At 58.5% G+C, this 16,579-nt stretch overlaps 2 protein-coding genes across 2 annotated transcripts in view; one reads left to right on the plus strand and one right to left on the minus strand.

Annotated features, from left to right (window-relative positions):
- Window positions 1–16,579, plus strand: part of LOC137479915 (uncharacterized) — a 255,481-nt gene that overhangs the window by 23,388 nt on the left and 215,514 nt on the right. The window lies entirely within an intron of this gene.
- MUC4 (mucin 4, cell surface associated) lies at window positions 433–10,994 on the minus strand. Its single transcript, XM_068200607.1, has 27 exons — window positions 10,724–10,994; window positions 10,268–10,407; window positions 9,912–10,076; window positions 9,675–9,830; window positions 9,412–9,542; window positions 9,091–9,179; window positions 8,606–8,782; window positions 8,370–8,513; window positions 8,153–8,272; window positions 7,748–7,950; window positions 6,965–7,043; window positions 6,549–6,719; window positions 6,267–6,368; window positions 5,826–6,062; window positions 5,309–5,443; window positions 5,041–5,219; window positions 4,755–4,914; window positions 4,577–4,675; window positions 3,819–4,001; window positions 3,653–3,726; window positions 3,268–3,332; window positions 2,793–2,992; window positions 2,407–2,575; window positions 2,149–2,322; window positions 1,278–1,315; window positions 1,097–1,194; window positions 433–885 (listed from the first exon to the last, which is right to left on the minus strand). Exons 1-27 carry the CDS (start codon window positions 10,953–10,955, stop codon window positions 829–831), a joined length of 3,777 nt encoding a protein of 1,258 aa, XP_068056708.1. The 5' UTR covers window positions 10,956–10,994; the 3' UTR covers window positions 433–828.

Raw genomic sequence — 16,579 nt, forward strand, 5'->3', positions numbered from 1 at the left:
AAACTGGGGTGGGAAGCAGTGACGGGGGAGGCTTGGAGCAGCAGGACTACAGGATATTTCTGTTCCTGGCTTTAGTACTGGAGACACAGCTAAACCAGGGTCTAGGGCAGTGACTGGGGTGGGAGTTGGGGGTCTGATGGGGTCTGATATACCCTCCTTGTATCAGCATCTCCCGATCACCAGGGTTGAAGGGCTGTGGGATGTTTGTGGGGGCCAAAGCCTGACCAGCGTGATCTGAGCCACTGCAGTGTCCATGAAAGCAGTGTGAGAAGACTTGCAGGTGTGCAGGGAAAATGAGGGGATGAAGCCACCAAAAAACTTACATCCATTTTCACTTTGGCTCTGTGGATGGAACCAGCAGAAAGAAGGGACTTGAGGGCTCAATGACAGTGAAGCAGGGCTGGCACAGGGACCCTTGAGGTGCAGACGATTTAACAGGCAAGCCAAAATTTTTGGATTTATTCTATTTGGTTCCTAAGGGATTACAATCACTGCATTGCCCCACCTGACCCTGCTCTCAGGGGATCTGCAGGGTCTGGTTATATTGCACTAGCACATACCCCCGGCGCAGACACATTCAAGGATGATCCCAGGTGTCTCTGCAGGTCCTCAGGGGAAGGTGAAATCCTCCTGCTTTGGTCATCCAACATAAACACACATTCAAAAAATCACCTCCCCCAGAATCCGCCCAGAGCCCACACGGCAGCTGCCTGTCCCCTGCTTCCATGTGTTGCTGCTGCTGGAGACCTCAAGAGCAAGCAGTGGAGCAGGCAGCAGTGTCTGGCTCCTCTGTGAGCCTGGAGGTGCCAGAAAAGGCCTGGTGGCAGGTTAGGGCTGCTGGGGGGACTGGCTTGGAGGCATAATATGGGGTCTCTGGATTCTTATCTGTAAAGGAGGAACAGGCCACGCTGTCAGTGTGGCATTGGCTCTGTGCTTTGCGACGGTGGCACGGATCCCAGTGCTGGCCAAAGCATCGGTGGTGCTTCAGGATGAGGCACAGCTCCTGAGCTCCTTTGAGGCACAGGGCCAGGATTCAGAGCCCAGCCTAAAGTTCCCCACCCCAACACCCCATGAAAACAGTAACCCGAGGACAGACCTGGGCTGAGGGGTCAATGGCCTGGAGCTGCAGTTTCCAATGCCTTTCCAGGGAGTGGGAGATGGTGGGCTCTGCTTGTTCTCCTGCCATTGTTAAAGCTGGAGCAGGTAAGATGAGCAGAGCTTGAGGACTGGGGTGAAGCAGAGCCTTAGTGGGGGGAGTTTTACAGGCAGGTACTCACAGGAGAAGGGCCGTGTCCTCCACAAGGTCTCCTTGGCCCTGAGAGGGGGGAACAGAATAGGAGAACATGTGAGCAGAGGCTGAGAGAACCCCTGTCTGATGCTGGTGTCTGGTCAGATGGCAAAGGGGAGCAGTGACTGACTGTAGGTGTGAGATGGGGCTGTAAGAGGAGGAAAAGCCCCCACTGTGCACACAAAATTTCTTGCCTTGCCACAAATGCAAATGAACAGAGGAACTTCCCAGAGATCCCTGTCTCCAGGGCTGGCAGGGAGCTGGGAGCAGGGGTAGGACACAGCTCTGACCAGAGCCAGGGGCTTGGGAGATCCCCTGAGTGTGGATGCCACCACAGGAAGAAGGGCTGGGGATGGGGGGAAGGAGATGCTGGTTCTTCTATCCCAGCCTTGCACTTTGCCATTGTTCTGTTAACTCCCTGCTCTGCAGAAGAGCAAGGTCCAATTCTTAAACCACTTTTCTTTGCTCCAGGCCAGCTCTTTCCAGACCCATGTGAATTGCAGTGGAAATTATCTGTGCGGTATGCAAATTAAAATTAAATAGAAAGCCCATCTGTAACCAAGTATCGGGGGGGATGAGGAAGAAAGGTAAACACTCCCTAACGTGGGGGAAAAAGAAGAGCTGACATTCAACCCACTGATGCTATTGCACCCCCGAGCAACAGATGTCTGGAAAAGGGGCTGGAAGATATTAAAAGGTCACCCAACCCTTCTCCCAGGCCAGGATCCCCCTGCCCAAACCAGATGAGTTCTACCAGTGGTGGATCTTTCAAATGTGGATTTTTGATCAGTTTTCTCCCTGACACCCAGCCTGCCACATGCCCAGCACCCACCCCTGTGCAGGTCCAGCTCATGGCTCACCCCTGGTGCCGGCGGCGGTGCTGGCGGCAGAGGTGCAGGGCCAGGCAGGCGATGGCAAACAGGAGGCAGAGCAGAGCCAGGGCTCCCAGCAGGATGCCGAGGAAGGCAGCCAGGCTGATGGCCAGCTGCTGACACTGGAGGCCAGCGGGAGAGTAGATGGAGAAGGGCAGGCAGCTGTGGATGGGGAGGGAGGAGCTGTGATGCTGTGGGAGAAGCAGCTGTGCAGGGTGGCCTTGTCCACTCCAGGGCTGCTGCTACCTGCACGTGGGCCCCTCGGGCAGGTGCTGGCATTGGCCACCGTGCTGGCAGTAGCCCATCTTGCAGGGGGAGATGCAGACGAAGCCGATGGTCCCCATGTAGCGGAGCCGGTAGCCTTTGTAGCCGTACAGAGTGCAGGGGAAATAGTCCCTCAGCTCATCCACTGTCACTGGGAAGGGAAGGCGCATGGGTTCGGCCTTGCAGCACCACCTCTTGATGCTTCCCCAAGCCTCCCCAAGCTGGATCTATGCCTGGGGTTGGGAGGCTGCCCACCTGCATCTCCCATGGGTGTGAACCAATCCCTGAGGCACACAGGGTTATGGGGACAATGGGGACAGGGGCGTACTCCTCCCACACTCCCCAGCTCAGTGCCAGGAGCAACTCACGCTTCACCAGGTCAGTGATGTTGTCCCGGTGCAGGTGCTGGAAGAGCAGCCCCGTGCCCGCCTCCCGCCGCCCCCGCCGCCCGTTGAAGGCACCGGTGATGGCTGCGAGCAGCTCCTCGTTCAGGAAGCGGATGACGGTCCCGCGGCTGTCATAGGCAAACTCGGAAACCACCACGAAGGTGAAGCCATCGCTGTCTGTCCTGCAGGGAAAAGAGAGGGCTGCTGGTGGAGCTGCTGCTGCCTCTCAGAGTGACTGAGCCCCACCATGCCTCAGTATTCCCATTTGGGCGATGGTAAGGAAGGGGTGAGGCAGGAGTGGAAGGTGCCAACAGACTTGTGTCTCCAAGGGTCTACCAGCATCAGGGCTGGAAAAACAGGCTGGGGGGAAATGCCCTTTGTGCAGCAAAGGCCCCACGCTCAGCCCTGCCCTATCCGATCCTTGGAGTGGTCACAGGCTTCTTCACATCTGACTCACATCTGGGTGATGTTGGTGTTGCTCTGGAAAGCCTTTACCTCCAGGGAGTCCAGGATGGCTGAGACCTGCAGCGAGGGGCGCAGGGAGGCATTAGGGGAAGGCAGAATGACACCAGCGTGGGGAAAGGTTGAGGAGTGATGCAGGCATTGTGGCCAAGCCCCAAGGGCTGCTCTGGCCTTTGGTTCATTTACTGGGGATTTGGCACAGAGCCATGGTTGTGGCCATCATCATGCAATTGGTGCTTCCTCCCTCTGGGCTTGTGGATCTGCTGGAGCCCCAGAGATCCCATGGGAGGGCACACAGAGGCATGCCCACCCCCAGCTGCCATGCTGCCCAGTATGCCAGTGTGTCCCCTGCTCTGAGCCCCCCCGCTCCAGTGACATACAGTGCTGTTGACTTCCTCAGCAGTGGTGTTTTGCAGTGTCTTGATTCTCATCTGGATGCTTCTCCGAGGAAGACCTGCTGGGGGAAAGCCACAGTGGTGGCTCTGGCATCCCAGGACCAGGGTGAGTGGGGTTGGGTTTCACCCCATGCCCGGCACTGGTACCCACCTGAGCTGGGCAGCGGCTGAAAATCCCCCCCTGCCACCAGGCAGCGCTGGTCGGTGAAAGCCGGGGGGCAGGTGCAGGTGGGGGCACAAGTGATGGGGTGAAGGTGGCAGCGTCCCCCATTGCTGCAGTAGCCCTCAGGGCAGGAGTGGTAGCCGCAGGCTGAGCCACAGCCTGGCCTCTCACCTGTGGGATGGAGAGCATGGTAGAGGCATGAACCTGTCTGCAGAGCAGAGCCCCAGTCTCTGAGCCATCCTCAGCTGCTTCATAAGGCCCTTCTTCCAAGTTTTGTTTTGTTTTTCTTTTATGAGTTAGAAGTTTTAGTATAAATTCAAGGAAAAGCCTCACTCCCCCTCCTTCCAGCTGGAGCTGTTTGCCCTTCTTAAATCCCAGCATTAGAACAAGAGCAAAAGCCATCAACTCAACCCCTCCAAAGCAATCTGAAAACAGGGCTTGATTTAGCCCCCAACCTTTGCATGTGCATTTGAACTTTGCTGGGATGAGAATTTTTTTCTCAAGGAGAAAAATTGCATGGGAAAAATTTCTCTTCCCAGCAGATTAGTGAGATCGACAGCCTGGGAACATAAGTGGTGGCTGGACTCTGGTCCCTTCTGCTAATGACAGCAAGGGCTTGGGCACAGAGCTCGAGCAGCTCCCCCTTCTCTCCTCTCTGGCCAGCCTGGGTCCTTCAGGAATTCTCTTCCACAGAGCCTGGGGGTGATAAGGATGAGGAGCATGCCTGCCAGGGACCCCATACTCACCCTGCTCACTGGCCAGGCAGGAGCAGATGTAGCTGCCTACAGTGTTGGTGCAGGTGCTGTTCCCTGGGCACTCCGTCCCCTGCGTGCACTCATCGATATCTGCTGAGGCAATGCACCATGGCATCGGGACAAACACCTTGGCTGGGGTCCCTGTGGCCATGGTGTGAGCCCATGTCACCTGAGCAGTGCTCTCCATCCCCTGTCAGGCCAGCCGGGCAGGGGCCACAGCCACTGAAAGGGTCACATCCCACCCCAGGGAAGCATCCCTGGGAGCAGGGGTCCGGAGGGTCCTGGCAGAAGGCACCTGAGTAGCCGCTCTCGCATCTGCAGGCTGCCAGCTGGGAAGGGGATAGGGACAGCAGCTTAGGGAACGTGAGGAGGATGGGTGCACAGAGAAGACAGCCAGCACAGGCAGCATGGGGACAGGCACAGTGTGTCACCAGAGGAGCTTTCTGGTACACTACCTGCAGGGAAGATTCCCTGAGAGTGACAGTGTTGCTGTAGTCACAGTCCTGGCTCCTGCTGCACCTGCAGAGGGTGAAGCGGAGCTGGAGGAGTGCAGAGATGTTGTTGGAGCCAACAGCCTCCAGGTTGATGGTGAATGGGGCTATCCCACGGGGCTCCCATATGAGGGTGCCGTTCTCTGCCGGGAGGAGAGGTAGGAGTTAGAGGTGGCAGAGGAATTCCATCCCATTCCTTCCCATCCCAGCTGCTCCATCTCTCCTTCCTTACCAGATATGTTGAGCTCTGGTGAGAGATGGGGAATGAAGCGTGCACCCGCCCCCAAGGCATGGTACTGCCTTCTGACTTTCTCTGTCCTGAAGGCTGTGATTGATGCATCACCAGTGATGACAGGAGGGAAGGCATCTGAGGAAAGAGCAGCCCAACACACATGTGGCCTTGTCACCCCTTGACTCCGACTCCCTCCTGGTGAGGACGGGACCCTGGCAGATGCTGTCATGGCTGCCCAACAACAAGGCCCTTATGTTGCACAGTGTGGTGGCATCTCCCAGGTTTGGAGAGAAGCCAGAAATGCAGTTCCAGGAAATGCAATTCCAAAACCTTGGCAACTGTCCTGCTGGTGGCATCTCCCAGGAATGGAGACAAGCTAACTGGGCAGTACAAATCCAAGACCTTGGTGACTTCTCTTCTGTCTCATATGAAGCAAGAGAACCCAGGAAAGGAGCAGGGCACTGCTCAGTTACATCCAAGCCATACCCTCTCAGAGGTGAGGATGTGCTCCACTTACTGAGTGCTGTCTTCCTCTGCTGGAAGTCGGCTGCAAGGCTCTGGGTGGCCAGGCCCAGGGCCAAGTTCCCTGTGCTCAGTGAATCATAGATGCACTCCTTGCTGCCGTGACACTGCAAGGCTGCCAGCTCGTACTGACTTTCATTCTCCTGCCGCAGCCAAGACAAGAAGAAGGGTGTGAAGTTCAGTGCTGGCGAGTCCAGAGGCTGAGTGAACAGGCTGTGCTCCCCGACAGCCCCTGCAAGAGAGCACGCCATGGGTACAGGCCATTTTAAGGTTTGTTGTATTTTAGGGTTCCTTTTCACAGAGCAATGAGGACACCAAACACCTTCCCTTGGCATTGCTTTTGCTCAAGCAAATGTTTAAATATCTCAAGCCAAAGCATGGCCAGAAGGTGCAGGAAGGAGAGGATCATCAAGAGGGATCCTAAGCCTGGACTTACAGGTCATCCCATAGCTGTAGATCTCCTCCTCACTGCTGTTCACAGGGATGCTGGTACCATTTGGCATCTGGAAGTCATCTGCAGGGTCATGGTCCCACACACCTGGTGGAGCATCACCAGAGTGCTGGAATCCCCCATGCCAGGGTTCACCTCCTCTCTGGTGCTGGCCAGTGCTTAATTTATACCCTGCCCTCACAAGCACAATTCCCCAGTTTTCCAGTGTAGTTTATAGTGGGAAAAGAATTTGCACCCCGGCTCTGCGGCGGTGCCAGAAGCCCTCACCCAGGAGGCCCCTGGTGCTGTTGCAGTACCAGTCAGGCAGGCTGCAGACCACGCTGAGGATCCCAGAGGCGGCTGAGACAGAGACAGCGATGGTCCCATCGAAGACGGCTGTGACAGAGGAGGCGTTGACTAGCAGGACACCAGGGCTGTAGTAGACCTCATCACCCAGGTCTGCAAGAGAAGGAGAGCACAGAGGGAGAGTCCATGCCAGGCTGGGACCTGAAATGACAACCATGGATTCCTGGAGGGGAGTGCTCCCCATCCACCCCACCCAGATCAGAGACAGGTGCAGGTGAGAGACATTTAATGGATCTCAGGATGGCTGCCCTCGCACTGGGCAGGGCTGGTCCCAGGGGATGGGAACATGTCTGGTCCCCTCCACATGCATTTAGCATTTAACAGCAGATCCTGCTCACCTTGGGAATAGGAAAACTGGATGGTTTTGTTGTTCAGGAGGACTTGGATGTTGTCCTGGCTCCCCAAGGTCCACTCAACCTGAAAATCATGGTGGATGTCCCCATTAGCCCCTCTGCTTGTCCATTCCTGCTGTCCCTCCATGCTGGGAACAATTATTAACTGTGTCGTCCTCCAGTCCAGGAAGAGAGGCTCAGCCCTGGGCCCTGTGTTGGTGTGTTCTTCACCCCAGCAGACACACAATACAGCAGCTTTGATGTTTGCACAGAAGAGGACAGAGAGCTGCCTGTCACTGCTGGCAAGGCACATGCCCAGGCCACCACCACTGCTCAGCTGACCTTGACAGCATGGAGAGCTGTGCTGGGGGGCTCCCAGCTCTGAGCCCCCTCCTCATGCTATTCAATGCCTGTTCCTGGTGACACTAGGACATTCTGCTTAATGAAGCTAAATGGGTGTGGGGAGCAATTCTGCAAAGTCAGGAAGAGCAGTCACTAAAGTGTCAGGACAAAGAATATGCAATGAAAAAGGTGAAGCAGAGCATGTTTCTCCAGAGTCTCCAGCCCTTGCTGGCCTGTTTGCAGGAGGCATTAGACCTGTGCCTGGTGAATATTAGTCCATTTCCCACTAATAGTACTCTGTTGGAGTGGCGGGAGGTGGCAGGAAAAGGACAGGGGATGCCTCTCGGGTCCCACCCACTTGTAGGTGATGCAGAGGTGATGCCCAACTTGACAGAGAGGTCTTTCCCATTAGAGGCTCAAACTCATACCCAGGGCACTCCTACTCACTGTTGTGGTGGTGTTGGAGATGTATTGGGCAGCAAAGGCCACAAAGTTGGTGGCCTGGGCCATGCCAGTCTGTGCTGTGCGCCCGTGCAAAATGAAGCTGGTCTGGGCATCACTGGCCAGCAGCAGGACAAAGTCCCCGAGCCCATTGAAGGTGTAGGTGAGTCCATCCAGGGTGATGATGTGTGGGTCACCAAAGGCACCAGCTGGGGTCCAAAGGAGATGGAGATGTTTTGGGTAAAGGAAGAAGAGCAAATGCTGGTGTCATTTAAGGGAGGAGAGCAGCCCCAGAGCTGCTCAGTGGTGGCTCAGCAGTCCCCACTGGCATATTGCGAAGTGTGGCTAAAGCATGGAGTCCATGCATAGCTCAGTGCCCTGGCACAGCAGAGGCAGAGCCTGGGGACTCACCGGGGGTGGGTGGCACATATCCTTCACAGCCAACCCTTGGTCTCTTCTCAGCAAACTTGGCACAGAACAGGGGCTTCCCCACACGCCGGCAGCACCAGTCAAACGCTTCCAGCTCCCTGTCTGTGGAGGAACGCGGTGGGGTGTGTCAGGGCCCTTTCTCTGCCCGTGCTTGATGCTTGGGGTGTTTTAGGGTGAGGGAATGCTAGCTCCCACTTACCAGTGGCAGCGTGGAAGGGGAGGCTCCATGCTCTCTCCTGCCAGCCTTCGAGCAAGCTCCCACCTTGGTACAGACATCGTACCCCAGCTCCAGCTGGGCTGGGGGACGCAGTGCGCAGCATCCTCACGGAGGTGTCTGCTGGGCCTGAAATAGTGGGGGGGATCACGGCTGCCCCCAGAGCAGGAGGGGACCATCCCCCCACCCTGCAGCTGGTCCTGGGGGGCTGTCCTTGGCACCTCTGCTCCAGTGGTAGCGGGGGTCCAGCTCTGCCTGGGGCCGGGAGCAGGGGCATGGTGGCAGCTGGCTGTTCCAGGTGGCCGGTGCTGGCTCTGTGTCCAGCCACGCCAGGCACTGCAGCCTGTAATTCACCCGGGAGCGACTGTCCAGTCTGTAAATCCACAGCCCACGCACATCTGGGGGAGCAACCAGAGAACAGCACTGCTCAGCCAGGGTCTCGCCTTGTGCTGAGGGATCCCGTGGGACAGCTGTCCCTGGCCACTGACCTCACACGAGGTCTCCAGGCTCCCTCTAGAGCCAGCGGGGCTGTGGCAAGCCACAGGAGGATATGGGACACCCACAGTCTGCTATTGGTGGCCAGCTCGTGCCCAGTGGCTGCGCTAGCCCATCACCTCCCAGGGACGGGTGCTGGTGACATGCTCCTGGCACAGAGCACACAGCTCCTTCCATCCCCACCCGCCCCAAGGACCCCCCGGTGCCATACCGGAGCCGGTGCTGCTGTGCTGGTCTGGTCGGTACTTGACAGCTGGTGGCTTCTGAGTCAGCTCATTGTTTTGGGCATAGCCATTGCCGCTGTGTGGAGAGAGGAGGTTTGAGGTCATCCTTCCAACACAACCCTCCTCCTCCCCCCATAGAGCAGCTGGGGTGGGAACTGCTGCTGTTTGCAAGAGAAAGGGTTTAAATGGGGCAGGATTGCTCCAGGAGTGGGAGCTAGGCTCTCCTGGGGGCAATGCCTCCAACAGTCTCAACACAGTGCTGGAACAAATCTCTGCTGTCCCAAAACCCAGTGACACACGTGCAGCACCTGGAGAAGCCGATCAGCACGTTGGCTGCAGCCAGCCTGGTGTAGTCCCAGCGCATCCCACCGTCCTGGTAGAGCAGCAGGGCAAAGGAGCAGTTCCCATCGGTGGTGAGCACTGCCTGGTAGGTGCTCGTCTGGAGAAACCCAAGGCACCCCCTTAGCGCTCCCAAAGCCTCCCCCGCTCTCCCTGCAGAGCAGACTGAGGCGGTGAGGCTTTAAACAGCCATCAACAGTCCTTTCTGTCACCTGGGTCCCACACCGCTCACCTGAGTGTCATCCCTCCGGGATGGGTATGCTGGAGCTTTCTCCCACGTCACCTTCAAGGTCCATTTTGCTACATAGGGGATTTTTAAGTATTTCTCAATCTTTTCTTCCACATCTAGGACAACGGGGTCTTGGGTAGAGCTGAGTGTAGAGTACTCCTTCCAGATGGCAAGAGAGAGAATTAAATGAGTGAACTGGGAACTGGATCCTCCCAGGAGAACACCTCTGGTGGCCCTCACCTGGTACCAGGTGGTGCCAACACCCTTGGAAAAGTCTGCATCATCCCAAAAGGCAGCAATCATTGGCAAGCTCTCCCAGCCAGTGAAGCCCCGGGGAGGGGGGTTGGGGTTGGACGGGACATAGTTGTCCGTGGGTGGAAAAATGATCTGTCCGTTATCTGTAAACTAACCAGAAGAACTTGTTATTTGCTGACTGGGATAGCTTTTAGCCTCCATGGGTGAGCAGAAACCAAGCATTTTAAATGTAAAAAAAAAGATACTCAGATGAAATTTGGTTTCTGCTCCATTTCAATGTTTAGGTTTTTTTACCAAAGGGGCAGCACATCCATTATGTGCTCACCAAAGGGGGCACTTACATAGAGAGCATCTCGCAGTGAGTTCCCAAAGGGAAATCCAATTTCTGGCTTGATCAGGGGTGAGTTAAAATCCACCATCCTCTGGACGTACTCTTGGTCCCCTCCTTCCACACCAAAGGGGTAGAGTGAAGCTGCTGGCTCTGCCATGGGCAGGAGATCAATGAAAGGGGTGTGAAATCATTAAAGTCTGCTTTATCCATCCTGCAGCCAGGACAAACCCACATGTTTGCTGCCTGGATGCTGTGCCTGTGCTCTGGTGGATTGTAATCCAATTTTCAACCCACTTTTGGGATGCTCTCAAATGTCCTATTTTGCCTTTTCCCATTAATCTGGCAGCCCAATGTGCAATGCAGATGAGATACCCTGGACCAGGCTGTACCCTCATCCATCACAATGCTTGACTGGCTGAAAATCCCTTTCCTACTCTTGTCTTTGGGAAAAAGAAAATCTACTTACTGATAAGCTCATGGATGGACTGGGGCTCAGGTGCAGGAGTTCTGTGCCCAGTGGTGGTGTGGGCAGATGTGCTCAGCTTGGTGGATGGTCCTCTCTGTGTCCCAAAGGCATGAGACAGGGTGGTGGCAGGGCTGGTGGTGGCTGGTGGTGTCACTTGTGCCATGGTGCCTGGAGCTGGGAGACTTCCCACCTCCTTGGCTGGGGTCACTGGGGCTGTGGATGCAATAGCCATGGTGCCCCCTGCAGTGGTGGCAGTGCTGCTGCCTGTGGTGCTGGCCATGGCGTTCCCTGCAGTGGTGGCTGTGGTGCTGCCTGTGGTGCTGGCCATGGCGTTCCCTGCAGTGGTGGCAGTGGTGGCTGTGGTGCTGCCTGTGGTGCTGGCCATGGCGTTCCCTGCAGTGGTGGCAGTGGTGGCTGTGGTGCTGCCTGTGGTGCTGGCCATGGTGTTCCCTGCAGTGGTGGCTGTGGTGGCTGTGGTGTTCCCTGCAGTGGTGGCTGTGGTGGCTGTGGTGTTCCCTGCAGTGGTGGCAGTGGTGGCAGTGATGTTCCCTGCAGTGGTGGCAGTGGTGGCAGTGATGTTCCCTGCAGTGGTGGCAGTGGTGCTGTCTGCACTGGTGGCAGTGATGTTCCCTGCAGTGGTGGCAGTGGTGGCAGTGATGTTCCCTGCAGTGGTGCTGGCCATAGTGTCCCCTGCAGTGGTGGCTGTGGTGCTGCCTGTGCTGATGGCTGTTTTCTCCTTCCAGGCAGGTGTCCCTGGAGGTGTCTGGAAGGCAGGAGGTGACGTGCTCGCTGCTTGTCCCATGTCGTTGTAGCTGCTGGATGTAGAAGTGGTGCCTGTTGCTGACTCAGTGGGAGTCTGTCCAGCTGCTGCCACCGCAGTTGCACCAACACCAAGCAGGGACAAGGGGGCTGTTGTGGCCTCCTCTGTTGGGCCGTGCAGGCTGGGGAGGGGAGAACCGGACACTGCAACAGCAGTGCCGGGACCAAGGACCCAGGGTCCAAGAGTTGTCTCCACCATGGAAGTACGTGCTGCTGGAGATGGGACAGGCTGCCCACCTCTGCTTGTCTTGCTGTGTGTTACAGCAAGGGATGGGGCACTGCTGGTGCTGGTGGCCCGTGCAGTGGCGGGTGGTATGGCTGTGGTGACCCTGGTCACAAAGGTCTCCCAGCCTCTTGAGTTGGTTGGCAGGTTAGTGTTGCTGGGGAATGTGCTGGTGGATGGTGTGGTGGCTGGCATGGTGGCCAGGTTTGTGCCACTGGTGTTGGAATCAGGGACACGGGTGCTGCTGCTGCTGGCTGAGGGTGCTGCACCCTCGGTGCTGCTCTCAGAGCTGGTGGTGTCCACATGGGCAGTGGTGCCTGTGGCACCTGTCCAGGATGCCGCTGTAGCCTCCTGCACATTTGTGTGGCCAACAGCCAGCGAGGTGATCCCAGGAGTGGGCTTGTCCTCAGTGGCAGGTGGCTCTGGTGATGGCTTGGCGGTGACAATTGCATGGCTGGGAGCTGGCCCCGCTGCACTGGCACCTGGGTTCCCCTCCGTGCTCACCTCCAGGAACCCCATCCCTGTTGCTTGCCCTGTGCTGCTGCCATTGGGCTGGGGGTCACCCAAAGCCCCCATTGCTTGCAGTGGGGCAGTCAGGGACAGTGGGGATGTGACTGCTGCCATCTCTTGGGGGATGCTGGATGGGGACACCTCCAGAGCCATCCCTACATTGGCTCTGCCTTCCAGGAGAGGAGGGACGTCTGCTTGTGATGCCATGGGGACAGTGACTGCTCTGGGTCCCCCGGAGCTATCTGATACAGCTCTGCCAGTGCCTGGTGCAGTGTTGGGTGATGGCATCTCTGTCCCTGGAGCTTCCACAATTTGGGGCCCAGCCCAGAGCACTGGGGTTAGTGCAGATCTGGGTGTGACACCAGTCCCTGGGGTTGTTGAGCCTGCCGTGGGACCTGGCTGGCGGTGGCTGGGGTGTGCATCAGGCACAGGCAGGGTGGCTTCGGTGTCCCCCGGCATTGTGGTGGCACTGTCACTGGCCAGTGATGCTGATCCCATCCCTGCCTCACTAATTGGAGTGTTGCTAACAAAGGAGGATGGATGGGTAGCTGGCACAGTTCTGATGCCAAACGCAGCAATGGAAGGTAGTGGTGCAGCAGCAGCAGCTCGAGGGGCCCTGTCTGGCTTTGCTCCACTGGTGCCCGTGAGGGACAAAGGCATGGCCGTGCTGGGAGTGGCTGAAGGAGATCTGCCGGCAGCTGCCTCTGCTGTGGTGGTCCCAAGGCCTGTTGAGAGGGACTGAGGGAGCAGAGAGCCCATCGAGCGTGGAAGGGGCCTTGGAGAGGGACCATCAGGGTCATTGAGAGCTGCATGGGGGGACAGACTCATGCTGAGGCCCCCTGGTGTGTCCTTGGTCTCTGGGATGGCAGTGCCTGCTGTGGCTTTGGTTCTGGCCTCATTCCTGATGGACACCAGCTCAGCAGTGGTGCTTCCCAGAGGTGGGATGTGCTCTCCAGCTGTGACATCCATCACCGTAGCCAGTGTGCCCGCAGCTTGTGTGGTGGCCTGCGGTTGGTTGACAGCGTTGTCCGCAGGCAGCCCATGTCCAGCAGTGCCCGGGGCTGCGCTCTGGCTGGGGGGAAGCGTCTCCCCTGTGCCCAGCACAGCCTCATCGGGAAGCTGGAGCAAAAGGGCTGGAGGCAGCTGAGCAGGAGCCCCAGGAGGGTCCTGTGAGGCATTGTGGTCATCGTTGGGTAAGGTACATATCCCTGGCTCTGCAGCCTTGCTGGTGCCAGTGGTGGTAGAAGAAAAGGCTCCCTCCGCGGCTGTGCCGGGGGGACTGGCTGCGGCTGCTGTCATCTTCACGGGGCTGGCCCTGTCCTGAGAGATGCTGGCAGCTGTGGCCAAAGGCAAGGTGGCCTCATCCAGCCCCTGTATGACCTCCTGGGACAGGAGCATGGCAGTACTACGTGGGTCAGCAGAGCTCCTGCTTATGCTGGGGGATGGTGTGGATGTGCTGTGCTCATCCTGGTGGAGCAATGGCTCTGTGGTCCATACTGTCACTGGCATCTGCTCCACGGTGACAGCACCCAGGGCCAGACCCACTGTGTGCCCCGTTGGCTTGAAGGACAGAGGCTGCATGTGCCAAGTGGTGGTGGGAGCTGGAGGGATGCTGGTTGGGTGGCCGGCAGCACCTGCAGAGGAGAGCCCAGCCCCTGACCCTGCCTGGAGGCTGCCTTGCATTGCTGCACCCCCAGGGAGAGCTGCCGGGCTGGGAGGCCCCTCCTGCTCACCACTACTTCCAGCTGGGACTCTCTCTGTTGCCCGTGGCACCAGGATGCCTGTGGAGCGAGACAAGGCAGCTCCAGCTGGATTAACCCCACCGCGGCCCCAGCAAGCAGGAACCTGCCCGCGGCCAGCTGCCTGCCGGCCTTACCTGAGCTCTGGCTGCCCGCGGGGGTGGCGGTCGGGCCGGCGGGAGAGGGGAGCTCTGCCCCTGCGGCTGCGGGGAGCTCCCGGCACATGGCCAGGTCTGAAGGCAGCTCGGCGCTGGTGCTGTCGGCCACATGGGAGATGCTGCCCGACTCGGATGAGTCCAGCGTGGGGACAAGGGGTTGTCCCTTCATCTCCCCGGCTTGTGCAGAAGGCGGGTGAGGGCAGGATGAGGAAAAAACCAGCCCGGAGTCGCCATCACCCCCACCCCTCCTCCCTTCTGCGGGAGGACCAACACCAAGAACAGGACAGACACCTTCCCCAAGGGTGAGTCTCTCCATTTGATCCACAATTCCCGCCACCTTCCCCTGCTGCAGCTGGGGACCGTGACAAAGCTTTGGCACCCGCGGACAGAGACAGGGCAAACCCCGGCCGGGCACTCGGGCTCGACCTTGCAGCGTTGTAGCGCCGGAGGGTTGATTGCAGCCCATCACCCACATGGTATCAGCCCCCTGGGCAGCCCGGCAGCAGTGCGAGGGACCCTGGCACTTACCTGGCAGCACCCAGAACCCCCACAGCACCCAGCTCCAGAGCGGCCACGGGCCCCGGCACCCCATAGTGCTTCTTCGGTGTCAGGGCGGAAGGCGACAGGGCTGCAGCTCTCACTCTCCCAAGGGAGCGTGCAACGGGTGACTCCACCAGTGAGCACTCCTCCAGGTGGGGGGGACAGGGACACCACGTGCCCTGCCTGGGGCACTGACGTCTCTGTGTCCTCGCAGCCTGCGCTGAGGTGGCAGCGTCCCAATTCTGGGGACCCACTCATGCTGGGGGCCACACCCATTTTGCCAAGGTAAGCTTTAAGGTCCTTCCCAGGCCGACCCCACTGTTGGCAGCCCGCGGCTGGGGTCCCCAACCGCTGGGGAGCCACCCCGGGGGGTTCAAAGTCACTTGGCCTAAAGGCACTGGGAGGGCAGGTGGGGACAGGGGTCCCAAACATCTCTGGGAGGGGTGGGTCAGTCCTGGGCTCTGCACCCCCATCCACCCTCCTGGTTGCTGTCAGGTCCCTCCACACTTGGCTGCATGGCCGATAACCCCTGGCAGGGGTTGGCTTGTCACCAAGGAGGAAGAAGGAAGGAGCAGGCTGCCGCTGGTGCCTTGGGGTCCCACGTATTGACCCTGCCTTGTCCCCCCTTCGGCAACTGCCGGTCCCGAGCGTTATCTGCACATCGCGGCAAACGCCCACACAAACACCGATGGAGGTGGCGGGGCCAGCCATTGCCCTGGGTTGCAGGTCACCTTCCAGCAGCGACAGAAGCCAGATGGACCCTGCTGCGTGAACGGATCCAGTAAGGCCACTGCAGCAAATGTGTTTGCTTCTTCACAAGGAGCTCCAGGATCACTTAAGGAGAGGGAAGGTAGTCAGTGATGGTGTTGTGCCTTCCTCGCTTCACTGACAGCCCTGCTGTGGCTGGGCACACAGGAACACAGAAGCACAGAGTCCCAAGCAGCGGTGCATGACTGTGCTCACCCAGCACCAGCTCCCTGTCCTCATGCTCAGGAAGGGCCAGGGAACCAGAACAGAGGGAGCTGTGGGTGCAGAGGATGTGGCCCGGCACCATCTGCCACAGGGATGGATCCACGGTCATGCCAAGGCAGCCCTTCCTCACCGTGTATGGCAGGGTCTCTCCTCTGAAGCCACCAGGTCTGGAGCAGAGTATCCTGGGGAGCAGGTACCACCACAATCAATGGACCTAGTGGGTTTGGGCACCAAGATCCTCCTCCACCTGATCCCAAGATCCCTTCCTGATGCTGCTAGAAGGCAGCACCGCAGGAGACCCAATTAAGGGGCTCTGATACCCACTTGGAGAGGGGAGTGAGCACTGACACCGGCTCTGGGACCCCACAGGAGCCACCCCTCCACTCCTGCACCTGCTCCCGGCTCCGTCTGCAGCAGAGGCACCCGGTTGCACAATACCCTGCATGTGGGTGGGGGCGACGGCGGTCCCGCCACTCCCTGCCCAGGCATGAGTCAGGTGGCAGCCGGGAGCCGTGGGGCACCGGGCAAGGGGGGCCCGGCTGCTGGGGGTTCCCCTGCAGGCAAGCACTGCCCACTCAGAGCAGGCAAAACCATGCCCAGCCTTCAAGCGTTGGGCCTGGGGCTGGGATATACTGTGACTAACTCCAGCAGCCCTGGATGGGGACAACGTTGCACCCTAAAGCAGCCTGGGAGGACTCAGCAGGAGGTTTTATAGGTGTATATATCACGCAGCTTTCTGGGGATCCCCAGAGTCCCTGCATCCTCTCCTGAGCTTCCTCCCACAGCGGATCCCAAGGGTCACAGTCCCAGCTGCCTGCAGGGAGGAACCAGCATCCATGGATGTGTGGCTTGTCCCTGTGTGTTGGTAGGGATAAACCTGGGAGACGGCCATAGG

This window comes from Anomalospiza imberbis, chromosome 10 (genome assembly GCF_031753505.1).
Source record: "Anomalospiza imberbis isolate Cuckoo-Finch-1a 21T00152 chromosome 10, ASM3175350v1, whole genome shotgun sequence".
NCBI classification, from domain to species: Eukaryota; Metazoa; Chordata; class Aves; order Passeriformes; family Viduidae; genus Anomalospiza; species Anomalospiza imberbis.

Coding starts and splice junctions, on each gene's coding strand:
- MUC4 (XM_068200607.1), bottom strand. CDS start 10,955: ATGGCTATTGCATCCACAGCCCCAGTGACCCCAGCCAAGGAGGTGGGA. Junction 8,273..8,369: donor CCCCTTCCACGCTGCCACTG/GTAAGTGGGAGC, acceptor GTTCCTCCACAG/ACAGGGAGCTGGAAGCGTTT. Junction 1,195..1,277: donor GAGGACACGGCCCTTCTCCT/GTGAGTACCTGC, acceptor TACCTGCTCCAG/CTTTAACAATGGCAGGAGAA.